General features: G+C 44.5%; 1 protein-coding gene across 1 annotated transcript in view; it reads right to left on the bottom strand.

Annotated features, from left to right (window-relative positions):
- The window catches only part of LOC8052296 (adenylate cyclase type 2), a 258,946-nt gene extending 238,557 nt beyond the window's left edge, over positions 1-20,389 (bottom strand). The window contains exons 1-2 of the mRNA XM_042291472.1: positions 20,363-20,389; positions 19,645-19,796 (exon numbers count right to left, since the gene is read on the bottom strand). Coding sequence (XP_042147406.1) covers positions 19,645-19,796; positions 20,363-20,389 — 179 coding nt within the window. The remainder of the gene's footprint in view (positions 1-19,644; positions 19,797-20,362) is intronic.
- Positions 20,390-21,924: the final 1,535 nt, after the last annotated feature.

The raw sequence follows: 21,924 nt of genomic DNA on the forward strand, positions 1-21,924 counted from the left end.
TCCGTTTTAAATCTCGGGACGTGCATTTAAAAGAATAAAAATGCCTCGATGTTTCTAAAGGTAGTGCTGCTTAGTTTTACACTTATATGGAGGAAATGCTGAGGGATTACAGAATATAAACTAACATAAAAACACTTAATTACGCGGAATATTAAAGGAAAAATGAAATTCCTACCTATAGCTGTAATATTTGATTAAAAAAACATTAATATAAGTTTTAAGTACACTTAGGTGCTCTCAGTGTATATCAGCAGTGCTAAATTCCGTCAACACTTATATCAGGCAGCTTCAGCACATAAATTAGTATCTTGAGTGAACTAGCCAAGAAACCAAATTTTCTACATGAAACAACAACAAACTTACTTGTCATTGAAATTCCCCGCTTGAGTCACCATACATTGAGGATAAATGATCTTGGATTTATCATCCAGAATCCTGTTGTCCTGAATGTCCACATACTCGTCGAAGTCTTTGTCCTTAATCTGAAATGAGAAGGGAATTGAATATTGTAAAATAAAAGCTTGAAATGTACCCGGAGTCTGTGCGCAACGGTACATCGCGTTTGCCGAAAGGTCAAAGAAAGGCTGCATGTTTGAAAATGAATTCCATTATTTACAACTTCGACAGTAAACTAGAAATATTGGAGCACCTGTGGGGATACCTAAAAGACGCAACTAATGTGTCCTATTGTAAACTACAGTGTGGGCGTCGCCTTAATGTGCCATGGAATTTCAGGATGTCTCTTATACTATGTGCAGAAGTGAACTGAATAGGGCTTACTTTGTCACAAATATTATCCACGTTGGTCTATTTCTTTATTTTTTCGTATTCGCTTTGGAGCTATCCCTAAAATCTAACCTGAAAAGATTGGCCTTCACTTCGACGCGTTTCTGCATTATATTTTACATATTGATATCTCGCAAAATATACAGGATGCGCTGTATTAATCCGTGTTGACTGAAGTTTGTCGAAGCTGTTCCTTGTCTACGATCAGTCACATTTAAGCACGAAAGTGGCAGTAGAAGTGAGGATTAGGCTGACCGCGCTAGAAAGTTGGAACCAGGCGCGAAAACAAATAAACGCAATTAAGGTGAGAAACAAACGGTGTAATATCTTCAGACATAATGCGCTTAAGCCTGTCGGCGACTTACCTGCAGAATGGTGTCGTCCCTGATGTCATTGAAATCCGGGTGAGCTTTTAAGACTATCTTTAAATCAGCGAGCTTCAAGCTTCCGGGAACTAGAACCTTTTTAGCAGACAAGCCACAGAAAGTCAGGTACGTGATTGTCTCGTCAGCTAACATTTTTCCGTTTACAAGAGCAAAATGTGAAGCCACCAGACCAATGGTTTAAGACTGCCGCCAGAGCAACGTGTCGGAGAAGCGAGACGCTGTCCCTGCAAGCAATGCTTCTTCTTTGGTAGGTACTGGTCGTGGTTCGTTCCTACGGTTTGGCCCTTTTAATTAGTCTTCCTCCTTACACAGACAACCGCTCTCTCCCCTCAGAGGGGAGAAAAGAAGCTTCCAAGATGGTAAATGAAGCCGTATGCGTGGCTCTCAGAGGATGTGGCTAGAACGCTGGAGCGCCTGTCCCCATTCCCGTTCGCACCCCATAAAAAAAAAAAAAAATACTAATAAAGAAAAAATATAAATGTATACCCCTGCTTCTCGCAGGGCCAGACCTCTTGGGAGAACTAACAGAGGCAAGGACAAAAAGAGACTTTTCAGCAGATCTTGGCTCGTGTTTTGCTCTTGCATGGCTCTTTTTTTAAGGGGAGGGGGGAGGGGGGGGGGGGGGGTTACTGCGTGACCTTAGTCTTTAGAACGTACGTGCACACGTGCATCCATAGGCAATGGACAAACTGTGGGACAGATGTATGCATCAAGATAGGTGCCTCAGACCACCCTGAATACGCTCTTTGGCCGATAGTACGTTACGAATTGAAGCAGTTTGATCCTCGTAGACGGAGCACAGTTTGCAATCAGGCAATTAGAGTTCAAATTGTTTGCACGTTCAGCAACACCAGCCTGAAGGAAGGGGAGCGTGGAAGTAAAAGGCGGCTTCCGACAGATTCCAAAAACATGCTCTCGAGCGCTTCGGGCGCCGGCGAGTGACAAAAGGAACCCCCGCCCCTCGCTCTTCCCTAAATGGACGAAGGAAGGCGGAGGGGGACATTCTTGTGACGCTTCCCGCATTGTACACAGATGTTTCGGACTATTTCAGCAAAACGAAAAGAACGAGTGTGTGCCGGCCGGCTGTAAGGGTGTCGTAAAGCCGAACGAAAAAGGAACAAAGGAAACAAAGACTGCAAAGAGGCCCTCGCTACGACTACGAGCCCCAATAGCAGTAAAAAAGAGTATCACGTGATCCGCCCGTTAAGCGTGGCGACACGTGCAGCTTGGGGTCACGTGATGCTCACTCGACGCTTGATTGGCTGGGACGTCTCGTAGCATCCACGCCGGTCTGTTCCTTGGATGGAGCCTTAGCGCTTTTAACGTTTTTCCCCCTTTCACAGCCTGTTACCTCTTTTCCTCTGCATGTTTTTTCTTTTTTTTTTACGTTTGAATATTTGGTGTATACTGTTTTTAAAAGTTCGATGCCGTCCCCTTCGATGCCTTGTACATATGTCACCCGGTGACGTGCATAATTAGAGAAGAAAACCTGCACTGCCTACACGAAATCGGTAAGGTGGAGGCTGTTAACGCATCGAGGTGAGCGTGATGATGAAGGAAAGGGATTCGGGAAAAACTGTCTTTGCTGCGGTGACGTGAAGACCGTCGGCCGCGTCGGGCGCAACTCACGCTGTAACAATGCGCGTCTCAAGGTAGTGAGCGCGGTGAGTCAAGGTGTGGCCTCTTTATGACGCAGAGACCGTAACAGTACACAGCGCCAGAAGGGGGAGGAACAGCGTGTGCACTTCCATTGCCCAAGATGAGAGTTCTTCGCAGCGAGATTTCTTACAGCTCTTCCTCCTTTTGCGGGATGTCCACAGCTGCGAGGGGGACTTAAGGTGCTTTGCAACATCGATGGGTGCCCAAGAATGTACGCAAGTGTTGATTCCTACAAGAAACATGTTTATCGGAACCACAGGCACGTTATAGGGGATGTGGAAACAACCCTGCCGGAGGAGGCACCTGATCATTTGAATGAACCAAACCCTGACGAAGTCATGCGCCACGAAGGAGGAAACGAATCTTTCGGGATGTGGTGGTACAAATATGCACAACCTGTTCTTAGGCGGTCCAGAATTTTAACGGGAGGAAACTTGCGTTAGGACACTTTTAATTTTGCAATTAGCCTGCTTGACATCGCGGACACTAGGAACGAGCTTGTTTGTGCAAATAAGCGGATAATTATCATACAGTTCGTAACTAACATTTTAATAAGTAACAGTAGACATATATTTCTAAGCAAAAGATTGCTGGGCATCATCAAAAACCAGTAAATCCGTATATTGCATAAATATCTAGGGCATCTATGTAGCGTAATGCTGTGCGCAAGCTGTTACTTCTGGAACGGGCGGAACGCTGGTGGAGCTAAAAAGGGGGTGATAACAAACTTAAAAAAAGCGCTGGCGTGCCGCTTTTTGACATATTTACGGGACCCAGAAAGCGACGCACATGCATCCAATCTTTCTAGAATTTACAGACTTCGTAGTTTTCGATTATTCCAAGCAACATTCTCATTAGAACTATATGCATATCGTGACTAATTAGAAATACGGTCGAATCTCGTTAATTCAAACTCGAGGGGTACTGAAAATTTGTTTGAATAAAGCAAAGTTTGAATTACCTGGAGTTTCCTCCCATGAAGACGCATAGGATAGGACCTGCATGCTAGTTTGAATTATCTGCAAGTTTTAATTAAGAAATTTTGAATTAATGAGATTCGACTGTATATCTTAATTTTCCGCCTAATTGCACGAGTAACCTCGTTCATAAAGGCCTTCCAGAGAAATAAACTAATGGGAACATTAAAGTCTCCTAACGCAAGTTTTCTTTACTGAGAATGCTGGATCTTTAAAAACCACCCATACATCGCGTTATGCAATGCCATGTTAGAGATGAGTTAATGTATTACTGCTGATGGCAGCGAGCTTGTATCTGAGTAAGAAGATAGTATAGTTAACTAATCTCTAATTCCTCATTTCTTACTTTAAAGGGGCACTAAGAGGGTTCTGCAAACCGTCTTTACATGGTCACAACTAATTCTGCGGGCCCTAAGCATCCTGAAAATCCAAAAATTACCATCATGAGCCGCCTTTTTCTCTAATAAAAATATAATAAAAAAAAATTTTTTTTTGTGCGAATATTGCAGAACCCGAGCCATTGCCGAACATGGCCGAACGACGAACGGCACTCGTCGGCCAACCGCGAGCAATGGTTTGCTGCGTGGAGTGTTCCGCACGCGCGCTGCCTCCCGGATCGTTTTAGCTCCTTCCACAGTTGTTGCCTCAGCTGCGCCGTCGTAAATACCTAATGTCGCATCGTGGGTGTTGGAAATACTACAAAGCATAATCGCGTCCCAGTGATGATGATAAATCGCAGAAAGTGTGTTATGTGAACATGTGATCGAAACAAAAAAGGATTTCGCGAGCATCGTAAGCGCACGCTCCGGGAAGCAGGCGACCGCACACATCACTCGCGCAGAAGAATGCAAAGGAAAATATAGCTCGCGCGTATTTCTAGGGTAACGGGCTCAATAAGCGCCTTTGCCATCTTAAACTTGCAGTGCATATTATTGGGCGGCTACTAGATTATACATGAGCACAAATACACGTCATCAAACACCTATTACGCGCCCTTTAAAAGATGTGCGCACTGCTGACATGATTATGCTCAAACTGTACTTGCTGCAAGAAGTTGGTCAATAAAATGGTATCTAAGAAACATGTTGTTAGTAAGCGATTTCACCGGCGTTTGCCGTTGGTCGATAGGAATAAAAAGGTGCATCAAAATGAATGAAAATTGGGGTTTCATAAACATATTTTGTTTTTTTGCTATATCAGGTATCATAATCATTCTCTCCCATTATGCAATCCGCGAGGCGGCTGCCTTGCCGATTATGAGTTCCAAGGAAGGCTCACAATGTTTAACCGAATAAGGACGTAACAAAAAAAAGTCACACTCTGACAGTTGTTTCATCCAGTTATCTGTTATGTATCTGCAGAAGCGAATTCGGGTGTCCACACTACTGATCTTGCCTCCGCTTATACAAGTTAGCATCTGAGTGTATTCTAGCTTCACTTGCAGATAGCTTACTTCTTAGTATCTGTATCACGAGGAAAAGGAACCTTTTTATGAAAAAGAGCTCTATAAAAGAGGATCTGGAGATGTTGTGTTTCTACAGAAACACAAATGTGATTGAGGTAACTTTCAATGAAAGTGTCGCTTGCCGGTTAAAATCGCCTGTGAATTGCATGCACACGTACGCCTCGGACAATAAATACAACACTTGGTCTAGTTTTTGCTGCTCCTGAGATTCCGGGAAGCTGCACTATCTTTCTATTTGCAAAATAGTTTGAATAACAACGTCCAAACTTTGCATTCTAGCCCTAGTCTGGACCAAAACCTCTTGCTATTAGATGCTCTATATAAGCACGCGTGGCTGTTGTAGCTCATATTGTCAGCAATGGCGATGCTAGTTTCACAGTAATCCCTTCTTACGGAACGCGCTGTGCATGCTTTTATTTTTCATGACTTATGAAATAGAAAGTATGGACAATACTAGACAGGGGACGGTTGGCAAGTTCGGTCGTCGGGGGCAGCACCAAAGAAAACAGAAATCCCACGGGTTTCAGAAGCGATGTTTTCTTTTTGGCTATAGCTTTTCGTAATACACTGTGGACCAAAGTCATAATGCGATACATCGACACGCCGTAGGCCAAATAACGCTAGGTTCTTTCACAACATATGTTCTTGATTGGTTTAAAACAATTTTCACGATAGAAAAATTCACAAAGTGAATTCGCGGACCAAAGAAATCGCAAAAGCATTCCGCTTGGGTACTTGATGAAAAATTGCAAAATAAATATGGAGCGTCTCACAAAGGAAATACTGATATTTAGTTTTTATTATTTAGTCAGAGAAATTTTGTATAGTCGGAGAAATTTCCTATGTACTGTGGGGGATTCCCACAACTGAATACCCAATTTTCACATGGTTTCCCGGATGCGTGTCCGCACTTAGCATTTGTGTCACGCAAGGGTTTATCAAGGACCCATTCTAATGTTAGTTACGCGTCTGTTGCAAGTTCACATATCACTATTGCGAATTATAAAGACAACGTGTAATCTTTCTAAAGTTTCGTAATGCAACCAGGGCAAGCGAGTGTGTTCCCTAAATCGAGCCTGACGTTGGAGGACGATTTTCGCAGTTTCCTATAGTTGATGAGAAAGCACCACCAACATTTATTTTTAGGAGTTGGCCATAAGTTGTAGCAATGGAAGTTTCCATACTATTTTCTCACAATGTTTTTTTTTTTCGTAGTTGCGCATTATTTAGTGTTTTTTTTTCTTGAGATAACGCTCACGAATGTCATGATCAACCAAATTTCACGGGTGTCCTCTTGTCACAACTATTGGCTTAGCGTAAACTGACCTAATTGAGAAATTGCACTTCAGGCAGCTGGCCGTTTGAGGAATTGTCTGAAGACAAATCGGCAGTTTGATACTTTAGACCCATGTTACGGATAAACAAAACAGGACGCGGAATTGCCTGAAGACGAATCGGCACATTGGTACTTTAGACCCATGTTACGGATAAAAAAAACAGGATCAACCGCGCTCCGCTTTGGCTAGCAGACGGCGTTCGTAAAATGGCGTCAGCTGTTGCTGGCTTCACGCGGTGGTACCGTGCGTGCTTCTATTCATTCGGCGTTCGTTGCCATGGTGACGGCGAGAAAGGCAGACGAACTTTATGTTGTGGAAGAACGCTGCGGCGCAGCGATACCAGGTGCGTTCTAAGGCCCTTCCCGTATGCTTTTCAAAGGGCGGAAGGCGAACAAAAAGAGTTCGAAATAAGGACTTAATGCAAAATGCTGCATTTCTCCAGCGTCTCACGATTTGACGAGCCTTGCTCGAAAAGCATGTTTTTTTGGCCATCCCGCGCCCTGATTTTTTATCCGTAACATGGGTCTAAAGTATCAAACTGCCCATCACGTATAGAAGTTTTGCAGCAGCTGTGCATGGGCACCGCCATAACTGACCTTCAGTTTTTTCCCCCTTATTACGTTTACTTCACTTCATTATTACCACAGCAGGCCATGTTATCGCCATCTTAGATTTTATTCTGCCTTTCTCCCCAGCATTGGCTTTTGTGGAGGCTCTTCCACACCAATTTCAGTGGGTCGGTATCTCGGTAAAACAAGAGAAGGTCAGCAATGGCGGCTGTATTCTGGCGCGTGTGTAAAGCGTCTATAGGCTCGAAATATTATAAAAATAGAAGATTCCTTCGAAGCCAGCAAGCAAAGAAAACGAAAAAAAAAATACAAATGAATGTTTATGTTCTAACAAAAAGCGCAGGAGGGAGCAAAATTTAACGTATCAGTGACGGCGCCTCTAAGATTGGCAGAGCATGGCTTGGTGAACGCAAGGTCGGCCATTTTTTACATATCCCGAAGCGTTTTAGCGACCCTCCAGCGCCACCAACAAATCAGTTTTTTTTTTTGTTTGTTTTTTGACGGCTCGGAAAATTCCACAGGGGAACACAAAGGGGACGAGTACGGCAAGAGGAGAGGGCATAAGTCAAGGAGAGGAGGAGGCTTCCGAGAGAATTCGGGGAGACAGTGTACGACATCTGCGGCATTGTCGGGATGTTTTTACTTTTTCGGGAAGACAGGGCATGAAGCTGAGAACGGGACGTGCAGGGGCAGAGTTACAGCGTTTCCTCCACCTCTGCTTGTTGCCTGAAGCTGCCGAATGTGACATGCCGATGAATACGCAATGCTCTCCTAAGCATAGGCTCCCGCGCTTCCGCCAATCTCGGGCCTTCGTTTCATCGGCTTTGCGCGCGACCCAGAAGCAGTCATCGATACTGAAGAAATCTTCAACGACCGCATTCATCACCGGACCTCCGGGGGATTCGTGTGCTGTGTGTGGTGTCATGCGCTTAGGCAAAGCATGGGCGACAGCGGAATAACTGTGACATAGTGCGTGCTCTGAAATGTGTACAGGCATCAGCAAACATCTTCCGGGATTGATTTCAAAATGAAGTTGCGGTGAGCTGACCCCCGATTTATCCGTTACAAATTAGTGTTTCCTAATAATTCATATGCCTTTTATGCGGATTTCTGGCCATAGAGCACAGCGCTACCATTTGCCTTGTGCATTGGGCCGGCTTTCTTGGAGCGAGCCGCAAACATTTACCTGAGTAAATATGAGAGAGAAAAAAAAGTCAAAGTCGCGTGTGGGTAATGTAATTAAGACATGTCAAATAAAATGCCTATGCCACGCTGGTTTCTTTCTTCTGTTTAAACAAACATTGGGAGTTGTATGTGACTGGAGTGCATGGAAATACCTTGCCCTAAAAGGTGATATCGTTCTTGCAAACACGTCAAATTGTCTAATGTTCACGCGACTTGAAAACGGGGTCATTTGACTCTGGAGGCGAGACTCTGTCACGCTGACTCTACCAACCTCATAGAATCAGAGGACTCCCTGCGTGCCAAGTGGGGTCACTTGAGTTCAGGCATTTACTGTTCTCATTTGACTCCAGTGCTTCTGAGGGAGTCCGAACCGCATCAGACTCCTTTTTGCTGCCAGATGGAGTACCTCGACGCCATCACGCAAAAATGGGGAGTCAAAAGCGCATTTGACTCCACCTGACTCCCTTTTTTTCTAAGAGTGTAAGAAACCACCCAAATGACGTGTTCTGCAGGATCTGCCAAGTTTCCTTTCCCTCAATCACTAGTGCTGCGATCTGCATGTGAGAAATTAATCTGCTGTAACTGCTGTAAAAATGTCCAGTTCAAATGAACTAGTTGGAAGCTGCCGACTGCGCAGTTATAAATTTGTTCATAGATTACTTTTATGCAACAAAACGAGCTGAGTTGGCAATGCATACGACTGACACAGAGAGGAATTGGGTTAAAATCCCGCTCGAACCTGATCCTTATTTTATTAATTCTGTGCTCTTCTAAGACATACCAACTCATTCTCGGTTCTCATTGAGTGTTCTTGTTCAGGGAATTCCCGAACCTGCCGCTTGTATGCAAGTAGTGATAACGCGCTGCTTCAGGTCAGTCACCCTTCCGTCGCCGACGCAATATGCGTGTAATCTTTCTCTTTAAATTTGTAGGCCCATTGTCGCTTCATTAAACGTTCATTTTTGCTCTTAATTCGTCTACATTTTTTTATTATTGACAAAATATCACCAGGCGGAAAGTGAATATAAGTCATTGAGTTATGTGCCTGAGTTTCATAAGCTGACAATCCGTCCTTAGATACGCCCTGTACGGAATGAACCACTAATATTAGGATTAGTTTAATGTCAAATACTCACTCACAACACAGTTATATTTTAAGCTACCTACCTATATTCCACCCAAAGTCAACTATAATAACTATAGAAATGCGTGCGGTGACATTTGCGAAATTGTTTAGAAGTTATGATGTCCTTCCTTGAATCGCAGCACCTCAATGAAATGGTAATGGAGAATAATACAGTTATCAGTATGTTGCAACCGCAAGACACTCATTTTATATATATTTTTTTTAAACTTAGAGTTCTGTTGTTGTTTTTTTCACTCGGCCCAAACTTTACTTTAGAAGGAATTTCCACACGGCGTAAAAGTTAAAGGTGGATATGCCAAACAGCGACAGATAAGTCAACTAGAAGTGCTTGTCGCAAATTTCTGGCCTTGCATTTTTTTAGCGGTTCCGAAGGGGTTTCGGTGTGGTGGTAACATCGGGGTGGTTTATGGTGTTACGGTATGGTGGTAATATTGGGCACCGCGGTCATGGTATTATCCGGGCGCGTGGTACGCGAAACACGGTAACGCTTTGCTGAAATTCCCTACGAACGGGTTTGTGGTAACGCTGCGCTATAATGCACCGTTGTCCAGTACACAGCAAGTGCTATAAACATTTCTAAAACAGGATTGCGATTAATAGTGGCGGCACCTGCTGGCGAAACAAATCGTAACGCCTGACAGCTGCTCCTTGTCCGGCATTCGTTCGGCGGAAAATTAAGAAATAAAAACTGCCTCCTTGATTGAATTCTTCATCGACTCGACAATACGACCTCCGTCGTGTGCACAAATGAAATGCAGAATTCTCATTTCCGCATTTGATTCTATTTTATATTTTCTTCCTCTGTCTAAATGAAGTCCTTCTACGTCCCTCCTTTATAATATTTGTTTTCATAACTTCTATCTGTACAAAGGACAGTGAAATATATTCACGTGTGTCACTTTTCTGGCACCTCATTGCAACGGCGAGAATGAAATGAAAGATTTTTCTGAAGGCTTCATTAGTTCAAAACTTTGTTTATTCATCAATGTTCAAAGTGTTAATCAAAACAGCTTATGCCGGCACGAAGTACGAAACAAAAAGTTGTAACGTTAAATGTTATCGTAAAAGAAGAGAAACTAGCGCAATTTGTAAATACGTGGCTGCAAGTTCTCGAATTGTTTTGTGAATAGATTAAAAACGCACTTCAAATATTTGCATTTATTCGTGACCTTCGAACATCTTTGGTTTTCAGTGCGCACCGAAAATCCACAGTTTGGCCTTATATTTGTTCAGCCAACAGGGACCGGCGGATAATAAAATTTCCGTGAATCCAAGCAGCGAAGCCTGCATTTCTTTGGGCCTAAGGACAAAGATATCGACAACATGGTTAGTAAATCTCAAACTGCTTTGCCTTCATTGAACTATCAGTGCTCGAGACATCTATAGTCTCGGCCCTAGAAGTTCTTCGCACTGTGATCCTCCTCAAATCTTGAATTTAAATTTAAAAACAAGATCACACATTGAAGACACGAGCCTTTCTCCTATTTTGACGCATGCTTCACGGTGAGTGCGACTGAAATGCTGGAGAAAGAAACTTTCATGTGGTGCCTTCGAGCCGTTTTTCTGGTGAGTTGCTGAAACACATATGTGATCGCACTCGTCCCATTATTGTACATGTTTACGTGTAGAGCACTGCGTCATGCGATTTTTTTACGGTGTGCACCAAAACTAAACCCTCTATCGAAATTTGCTCTGTAAACGGAGAAGTATACAAAACTCCCTCTTCCGGCCCCTCTCCTCTTGGTTGCACGACGCCATTTTTGAGCGAAGGCGCCGGCGAGGAAGAATATTTTAAACAAAGACTCGCGTTACTTTTGTAATTTGGCCTAAAATTTGTGTAAAATCGCGAGATGCCGCTTCATTTCTTTTTAAGGAGCGTGTAATCAAAGCGTTTCTGGAATAAAATAATAAAGTGGTTCAAACATATTTGGGTTAAATGTCAGTCGTTTTCTGTAGGTTGGCCGCGGGTTCTAGGAAACAATTTTTTTAATTGACGTCTTTATTATTAGTAGACGACGAAGTATACGAAATGCGGATTACAAAACAAGAGTTATTAGTCAGCGCTGTGTGAGTGTTCCTTTCTCGTGCACTTCTGCCCTCAGTGTGTCTGCATATCGTGTGCGCTGTTACCTTAAGAAGCATCCTAATTAAAACAAGACAGTTAAGTGGAACAGGTATGTTTCGACTTGTTTGCAATAATATCTCCACACACCATTTTGATGAGGTCCCAGGAATCAATACGCCCCACCCATTTTATGGGCGTTATCTATTACGCCTTTTTTTACTAACCGTCCTGACTGCCCTACACTATTGTGGAAGGGTGTACTGCAGCAATAACATTTTTCTAAAAAGGTGTACTGCGAAATTACACCCTGATTTAAAAGTGTGAGGAATTACAGCTTTTTTTTTTTACCGCGTTTTCCTAGACCACTAAAGGTGTTAGTTAAAGGGGCCATGTAGTGATTATCCAGCTTTTTCCAAATGAAGACCCCAATTAATCTTTAATGTTCATAAAACCCGAAGCAGGAATCCGTTTTCGCTGTATTTTCTCCAGTTTTGCACCAAAAACGATGAAAATTAAAGTCTGCTTTCCTTTTCGACTCCACCGGAATCGGCCGCCAACATGTGAAAACACGTGGCCGTGACGTAAAGCACGCCTTTCTAACGGAAACGAAAGTTCTCCCAGCGGAGCGAGGGAGCCGCGTCAGTCAAGTGTCGCGTTGCGTCGGAACGACGTTTTGGCGTCGACGTTTTGATCCAAGGACGTCGAAATGACGTCGCCAACTGAGGTTTCCATGAACGTCGACTGCTTCGTAGGACTCGTTGGTCCGCGACGCTTGTGTGGTCAACGTCATGGCTATGGATACGCCCAAGCTGAGTGAAGCATAGCTAGAAATGTTTTGGTAAAGTGAAAGTATGCGCCCGTTCCGTACGCTGGGGCGCCCACGCGGCGAAACGAGAGTCGCCCAACGAAGACTGTAGAAGTTCGGCGCCGGAACCGGCCGCGGAGGGGTGGCTAGGTTACCAAAAAGAATAGACGAAACGATGCGCTACTGTCAACTGAATTTTTATTCGGAAAAACAAACCTATATATACACACCCAAGCAACCATTTGCTTGTTTTCTGGCGCTTTTCTAGTCTAAGATGTACCAACTTGCCCAACTCAAGACTCTTACACACTAATGAACCGCTAAGATCAAAAACAGCTACGCTTGGCGCGAACTTCGTTGGCAGAAGTGCTCCGGAATCGAACACCAGCGCTACCTGGTAGGTTCTACACGAGGTGAGTCACCTAGAGGCCGGCTATTTTTCCACTACCCTTATTTTAGTTCACTGTATACCCACTAATCTCTATGAAAATTGCTGGATCGCGTTTGCCCACTCCGCGAATGCGGCCACTGGCGGCCATCTTTTTGGTTGAGTTATATTACCTCTAGCCAATGTAAGCTGCTGCAGCCACTATCATTCATCCAGGGCAGACAGCGTTGTGGTAGTTGTGGTGGCAGGCTTCCATCAAAATAGCGTGGGTCATATTTTGTGCTTGATTGAAATTGTTTGACAAAACATATTTTTAAAACCCGCATGAACGGTAGCCCGATCTTTGAGGACCCGGTAAAAGTTTCACGAATTCGCTGCACCGAGTAAAAGCAGCAGAGCACGCATCGAAAGTCGCGTCGAAAGAAGCATCGGAAGCAGACACCGGTACGGAGTCTGCTTTCGATGCGAGCCGCGCTGCTTTCCCCCGGTGCTGCGCTTTCGTAGAACTTTCGCCGGGTCCTCAAAATTGAGGCTACCGTTCACGCCGAGTTTCAAGAATCTGCTTCGTCAAACAACTTCAATCAAGCACGAAATATCACCCACGGTACAGTGTACTAGATCCACGGTTATTTTGTGGCTGCCTGCCGCCATTGCGCTGTCCGCCATGTTACTATGGTGGCTGGAGATATATAACTCTACCAAAAAGATGGCCGACCGTGGCGGCATTCCCGTCCATAGGCGGAGCTGGCTAAACGCGATCCAGCAAATAGACATAGAGATCAGTGACTGTACCCATGCTCGGCGAGCGCGGCCCTTGTGATGTCGGTGCCGATAAGACTTTCGTTGTGCCTCTCTTGCTTAAATTCGTGTGAAACGTCCTGATTATTGTTTCTCTACTAAAACAAAAAGGTAGTTATATTTTGTGGTAAACGGATATAATGATTAAAGAGTGCGCACATAATTCATTTGCACCACTTAAAGAAAAAATTGATGTGACATCAGTTTTGGTTTTGTGTCGGTTTCAACTGGGAGCGAAAGTTGGGGTTGTTAAGTCTATGTACCGTATAACACCTGGTCACAGCGGACGACTTAGTTAAGCTCGATGACAGTTGGGACGTGCCAACAATCGTTGGCTCATGATCGTTGAAACGGCCCATTTAGGAAAGGTATTACTTGACTGTGTTTTATTTAACGGTCGCCACTAGTTGATACCTTATTGACCCGAATGTGTTTATATGCTATTTCTTATAATTACTGTCTTCGTTCCTGCCGCATGTAAAGAAACTTTGAAAAGCGACGATGTTTTACGTCCTTTCTTATTGCAAACTTCAGACATAGGTATTAGCATTTAAATACAGGAACCGACCTCGACGAACACAAACGCCAATAAATATACATAATACGGAAGGCAAACGTAGTTACCTAAAAGCCCCAAACGATATTATAATACGTATGTTTGCAATCTCATAGCAAGATGTAACAACGGTTTCCAACACCACGACGCGAAACCGAGCGGTAATTAATGACTATCAAGAATAGTAGTGAAACATGGAATATAGATGTCATTTCAAGAAAAAGGTGAACGTGCTTAGATTTCTCTTCCTATTCCCATTCATCAGGGGATTGTCTATCTCGCGTTGTTAAAATGATCTTTATTTTTATTTTACTGAATTATTAATAAACAGGCAAATGCTAAGTTCGAGAAATGTTCAATATGGCTCAAGAATGAAATGCTGTGAAATCGGTTTGACTTTGCAAATCGATAATTTGTTCCTAAATATGTTTATAGCTTGCGGAGCATTAGAATTTAAGGGGAAAAGGATACATACCTAGTTTTTCTCGAATGGTCTAGGTGACATTCAATTAGTTACACACTTCTGTGTGACACCAGATAAAACCTCTTTTGTTTATTGTTCAGTACTGGTCCGCCATTATTCATTTAAAATTACCAACCACAATATGAATAATCATTGCCGTGAAGATTTCGGTGATTTTATTGAACGCGACGGTGCGCAATTTCCCATTCGGTGGTTGAGTATGCGTTTTTAATTTTCTTTTATTTAGGCACTTCCCAGGCAACCCTGATGGTTTCACGCTCAGACCTGTTGCGGTGCACGATGTGTGTAAGGCGTGTCAACGCTGGAATACTGGCGTACCAGCCACAATAAATCCCAGCTCTGTTTCGCAGGATAACTGAAAAGTTAAAAAAAAATTCATGCGTTATTGCCGTGTTTCTTAACTCTCTTGAGCCCCTTCGCGACAGTCTTTTTTTTTTATCAATCTAGCTGATAAACGTGTTTGCGACTCCTCTTTAAGCGTTTGTATTCCCCAAGGCAAGGTTTATGATTGTCCACGCTCATTCCAACTTTGTCGCCTTGATTGAGGCTAGACATGGGCAGCCTCGTCAAGGTAAAACAAGGAGTCATCAAATCGCCTTCGGGTTACCTATGGCATAAGAACCCTCATCTTCTCGGTAGGTTTCTGTGAATGCCCGGGAAAGCGCAGGCTGTTGCACTCTACGAACTGGAGGCCGTGGTAGAACCTCCGCACACCATACTCGTCCTCAGAAACTCGGCCATTTTCGTTTTACTCTTTGCTTTTAGCTCAAAGATGCGTTGTGTTTTTGTTTTTTTTAAACAACGTTTTACTTTTTTTTGTGGAAATGTTAGACAAATATAACCGGGCAACTACAACTGCGCCGTTTAGATGAATCAGTCAACGTTCAATCATCTCACCTGCCATGTAAGGCCCATTCCGGCAGAAGCAGCCAGTGCATATCTTCGCCGAGGCCAGAGTTGGCGGTCTATATCGTTGTTTGGTACTGACCGCATTGAAGGCACTGCAGTTGCAGAGATTCTTCACGCGTACCGAACGCCATTTCGTCGATGGCACCCTTCATCTTTGCCTATAGCGAAAACTATTGGCGCAAGGGTACACCTTTGAGAGGTACTGATCTTGTTTGGTAGCACGTGCAGCAAAAGCAGCAACCGAAGCTCCGAGCTCGGACTCGCAGTCCTCACTTCGGTCAACGGTAACCTTGGGATTTTGAGCCCGATCCGCAAACTAACCGCGGAACTGCGGATTTCTTAGTAATGACGTCAAGGTCACGTGATACGCACATGTCTATAATCCGCGGACCTGTTTTTTTTTTTTTTTTTTTTTAGTTGTTTAACTGTCTGAATACACCTTTCAGGGACACATCATCATGTCTAAAAATTTAACTGTCTGAATACACCTTTCAGGGACGCATCATTTAAACCAAAAAGGGTGCGAAAATGTTTACTCTGGAGAGTACCGAGCGAAATCTCGTCCATAGTGGAGTCAGTCTCACCTCTAGTGCGAGATTTTTTTTTTTATACCTTCGACAACAATCAAAGTACGAGTGAAGGCACCGAGCGAAGACTGGTACAAGTGCTCATGTTTATTCTGCCACCGACTAATACGATCAAATATATCACCTTTATTATTCATTACTTTATAATTACCACAAAATAAAGTTCCGATGTGGGGGCTCTGCTAAAGCTCTCTAGTAACAATTTTAGCCAAGATTTACCACCATGCCGTTATTGATGCCGCCGTGACGATCTACCCGGGAACACACCACGAAGAAACCATTTCCACAGCCGTCCATCTTGTACACCCATTTTTCTTTCAAGCAGCGCCGTATGTATTAACGATTAGAGGAAACATTTCCTTTTTGGGTACCCGACCCGGTTTCAGCACGGTGGTAACAGTAACAGAACAGTGGTAACGCCACGCTAAAATTGGCGTTGTCTAGTGCCCAACCACCAACATAATCATTGATAAAACAAGATTGTGCTTGATATTGGCGGCACCTGCTGGCGAAACAAATCCCAATGGCTGTCAGCTGTGTGTTCTCCGCTTTCCGCTCGGCGCAAAACGAAGAATTGAGAACTGTCGTATTGATTGAATTCTCTCTTGACTCAACAATGGGTCCTGCGTCATACGCAGAAAGAAAATGCGAAGCTCTCATTTCCGCATTTGATTATATTTTATATTTTCTTTCTCCGTATAATGAAGTCCTTTACGTCCTTCCTTTAGAATATTTGTCGTCATAAAATCTACCTTTACAAACAAATGGACGTTGAAATATATTCACTTGTGTCCTTTTTTACGCATCTCATTCGCACGGTGACAATAAAATTAAAGATATTCCTGGAAGCTTGATTTCCTCGAAACTTTATTTAGTCATCTATGTTCGAAGTATTATTCAAAGAAGCTTATTTCGGCATAAAATACTGAAACAAACGTTATACCGGTAATTGTTCTCGTAAAAGAACAGAAACAATAGTGTGTAATTTGCAAATCCGTGACTACAGGTTCTCAAATTGTTTTGCGAAGCAATAAATTAACATTTTTTTTAAATATATACATTTATTTGTTGCCGCTCGGCATCGTTTGTTCTCAATGCACGCAAAAATGACAGAATTTGGCTTGATATATGTTCAGCAAACAGTGACCGGTAGATAATTAAATTTCTGTTACCCCGGGCAGTGAAGCCTGCATTTGCTTGGGGCTAAGGACAAAGGTGTCGAGAACATAGTCAAAATATCGCGCGTTGAATTGCCTCCATAGATCTACAGTGTCCGAGACATATAATATCGGCCCTAGAACTATACTTCTAGTATTCCTCGGGAAAATGTTTAATTTGACAAAAAAAAAAGTGAAAATATACGTGTTCCTCTTATTTTGTCCCATGCTTCAAGGTGAGTGCGAGTGAATTGCTTAATGAAGCAACCTTTATTCGTTGCTCTCGAGCCTTTTTCTTGGTGAGTCGCTGAAGCACCTTTGTGATTGAACTCTTCCCATCAATGTACGTGTCTTTGCTAAGAGCTTTGCGCCAAGCGATTTTCTACGATGCGCACCAGAACTAAACCGTTTGTCTTTGCCTCTGAAAACAGAGAAGTAACGCTAAACTCCCTCTTCCAGCCTCTCTACTCCTGGTTGCATGACACCATCTTTGAGCGAAGGCACCGCGAGGAGAAATATTTTAAAGAATAATTCGCGTTACTGTTGTATGTGGGGTGCCCAAAGTTAATCTTAGGACGTAAAACGAGCCGGAAAAATGGGCGCTTAAACAAAGGGAAGTAAAATGTTCGCGTAATTCGCTTTGAGCTGGTTGTTTTTACCTTGTGAAATTTCAAGGCGTAGTTGTCTGCCTGTAAAACATGACAAGCAAACTTTACGAAGTAAACGGTGGAAGTGTTCGCAGACGACCGATTGGGCGATAAATGGAACTTGTGGCGTCATCACCTGAAAAGAGCAGCGAGCAGACGATGAACTCTGTCGTCTGCTAGCTGCGCCTATCGGGAAATAATGTTGCGTATATGTTTCTACAGCCTGGAACTTAGTCTGTCTCAAAGGGCGACTTGTCTCCCAGCTGCAGATGAGGAATTTAGCCAGTGCAGTACAACCACCAACCTGGGGTCTTTAGCGTGCGCCACGCAGTCGTGATACACGACCGAACGCCGGTACGATGCTCATCCAGATCGAAACGGGGGGGTTAGGTGGCCGAGTAGGCTACCGCACACCAGCTCGGAGCACGTGGAGCGAAAGATCGCGCTGCAAAACACAGGATGCTGGGTTCAATTTCCACCCCTGCCCGTTTCGATCTGGATGAGCATCGTACCGGCGTGCGTTCGTGTATCACTACTGCGTGATGCACGTCAAAGACCCGAGGCTAGCGGTTGTACTGCATTGGCTAAATTTTTCATCTACAGCTGGAAGACTCGTCGCCTGTTGAGGCAGACCAAGTTCTAGGCTGTATAAGCATACAATGGACCCAATTTTTTCCCAGATCAAAACGGGCAGGGGTGGGGATGGAATCCGGAGTACTGGGTTCTTCTGCGCGAGCTTTCGCTCCACGTGCTTCCAGCTGGTGTTCGCCAGAGCCGTATCGTGTGCCCACTCGGCCAACAATCCCCCGCGCCTATCGGGGTGCGACGCACAAGTTACATTAATCGCCAACTCGGTCAGCTGCAGACACGTCTGCCGTTCACTTTAGCAAGTTTGTTTGTCTAATCCTTTTTCGGGAAGAGAACAGCGGTTTGAAATTTTACATAAGGTAAATCCTACAACCTCAATGCACATTTGGCTGGAGTTGGAGGTTTTTATCTGGAGGCACGCTTTTTGCGGCTTATTTTACAGCTTAAAATCGACTGTGACCACCGTACATATGAAGGGTACTTACCAAAAACAAGCATAGATACATAATCCGCACATGTTGGGTACAATTCAGTTCCCAGCTCAAATCTATTGCAAGACTGACGTTTCACTTCTGCTTTCGTTTTCACCAACGAATGTGTTCTAACTTATAAGGCTGACTTCCACTACATGAGCTTAACGTTAAAATATAAGTAGGGTCTCGGCAAACCATCAGTCGACCGCTAAATGTGGCGGGCGCCAGCCAGGTTTATCGGATTCCCAAACTCGAAAAAATCGACAAATAAGGCCTCATGAGTGACGCAGCTCACGCGCACGCGGCACATATACATGTCTCCTGACCTTATCCCAGTACGATTAAGACACATCTTTTTTTCCAACATACTTTTACAAACCAGGAGTTTTATAGCTCACTAAAATACGCGTGGTGAATGATGAATTGAACAGTCACCGACGGGGCAAAACGGCATGCAGGGAAGTCTGAGTTGGTCTGCCTCCAGCACGAGCTTTGTTCCTCCGATAACGCCTCGGCGTCTGGATGTCTCGTGACCTTCGACGTGCACGCGCAGTGAAAGCACGGTGGAGGGTAACGAGCGCGTCATGGAGGTCGCACATACGAAAGAGATGCTCTGCCGTCCACATCTTCTCCGTGATTACGATGTCGAGAGAATTAACCCAAAACGTCACGCTACCTGACGTTGTTGTGACGCTGGACGTAGAGCTCGTGGAAACGCTGACGGCTCCGTTTGGTCGATGACTGACAGGCGTCCGCCATCTTGAGCATGATGCTGCGCTTGACTTCTGCAGCGATGTATGCCGGGATCACGCTCAGAAGCAGCTGTTCCTGCGGGGAACGGTGGGACGTGAAAACATTTAGGGGTCGCGTCCACCCCGTTGAGGAGAACTACAGCGATTGATTCAGCTACGCTCAAAGGAACGACCCTAGAGCAAACTTGGGACCTAACATCGTTGTGCCAGTTACCTTAAACTTTATTTGAAATAGCAGAAAATAATATATTTCGTCCCTCAGAAGCGTGTAAGCAGTCAGCTAAAGACGTAAAACGGTGCCGCCTGGAGCTTCCTAACAGGTATGTAAAACACAGGAAGACGTATTTTTGAACCGTAACGATCACCACAATACAAACATTTCAAAATCCCATCATGCAACGTGTGCGGTCGCCATTTCTTGGGAAGGGCATGATTGTATCCGGGTGCTTGCCGACCTCTGACACAGTATACTCGTTTTCAATACGAGCTGATTCGAGTCACGCCGAGCATTGACGCAGCCCATGTGTCTAATACGTGATCGGAGTACGTGCACGACCAATGGGGCAGGTTGGAGAATAGACTGCTTTTAAAAATCCGTACAAGCAACACTGCGCACATTTCACCATTAACTCGGTTGCGTACTTGTAAACGGTGGGCAGTACGCGACATGGTAACGGCGCTCGCGCCGGATTGGCTGCTCCTCGAAGAGAATGCTGCGTAGTACGATGGCTGCGCTGGCCGGCAGTCGGCGTTGCGTGTATATCAATAAAGGTATGAGGTAAGGCTCTTATGTAGCTCGTATTTAACAAAATTAGAATTCCCGCTGTGTGTGAACTGACCTATTGCAATTCATAAAATTCAAAAAGAAAACCCCCTCATGATAGCAACTCTTCAGAAACTTTAAAGGGATACTTCAACGAAATTTGAAATATACCCGTCGTGTTTACAAATAGGCTGAACATGATCCACAATATCCGTGAATGGCAATCGCACGTTTCTATTTTGAGCCTGGCGGCTGTATTATTCGTTATAAAGGGCCCCCTCTGGCAGACGCTCGGAGAGCAGCTAGCGGAGAGCACGTCACATCCGCCGCAATCGTGACGTAGTTTGCCTCGGGACCTTACGTCCGGTCGCAGCGGGCGCCCTGCGAGCTACCCCAGCCAATCCCGCTCTGTGGACGTAGCCCGTAATACGCTTTGCGCGCTTCGCTGTGCCCCCCCCCCCCCCCCCCCCCCCCCGAGGTCACGTGAGATTCACACGGCCGTGGATAGGCGCCAATGGCTCGTAGCATCCGCTGAAAGCGGCCGAAGCACACCAGTGATTGGGCGCCACCGCAAGTAACCCCAAAGCTGTCTTGGTACGAATTTTGAATGACGGGTTAATGTAGAGGGACAATAGCGGCTTCTAGGACACACAAAAGAGAACGTCTTGGGGAGGGGGAAGTTCCTCCTTCAGCTCTACTTTCGTCGTGGCCGGAGGCGAGACAGTTACCGTCACTACCTTTCCATGCTCTTAGACGGGCATTACAAACGAGGCGTTAACGACATCCGCCAGGTGCTCTTTGCTAATCGTTTAATTCGTTTTAAAATTCCTTTTCGTGTCTTTTTTAACAAGAGATTGGTGTGTCTGATGTGATAACGCTCCACTGAACACGAATAGACCAAGAAATAAGCGCCGAAATTTCGTTGTAGTATCCCTTTAAACTATCTTTATAAAACACCAATAAACTAGCAATTGATAACATTGCTCTAACTTATTTTGTTTGACGGCCATATAACTGTCTTTTTAGACCTTAGATATTCCGATCTGTTAAAATTTGAAACCTTAAAACGGTAGTGAAACGATTTCTAGACTTCGGTAAAAAATTTGTGGAAGTTGCCCTCTGACACTTCTGAAGTAAAGAACATGAAACCGATTTCGGCTGCGTGTCATAATTGTTGTCTAAGAAAAATATAAATATGTCATTTCTGGCACCCCTCGAGTCACTCCCAGTCTTCAGGGTCACACCTGGTCGCACCCCTAGCGAAGTAATTTGGGCTGCCGTGTAGGCTCCCGTGTGCTCTCTCAGAAGACGCTTCCTCTCCCTCTCTCTGCTGACATTAGCGGACGTTATGCTGCAGCTTAGAGCCGAGCGAGGTCACGTAAGCTTTTCGCTGTAGTTCCTTCGGCTGCCCCTCGCGGCTGCAGGTGGGGGAAAAAGCTCG

Source organism: Ixodes scapularis, unplaced genomic scaffold, assembly GCF_016920785.2.
Source record: "Ixodes scapularis isolate PalLabHiFi unplaced genomic scaffold, ASM1692078v2 PGA_scaffold2__306_contigs__length_199485367, whole genome shotgun sequence".
Taxonomy (NCBI): Eukaryota; Metazoa; Arthropoda; class Arachnida; order Ixodida; family Ixodidae; genus Ixodes; species Ixodes scapularis.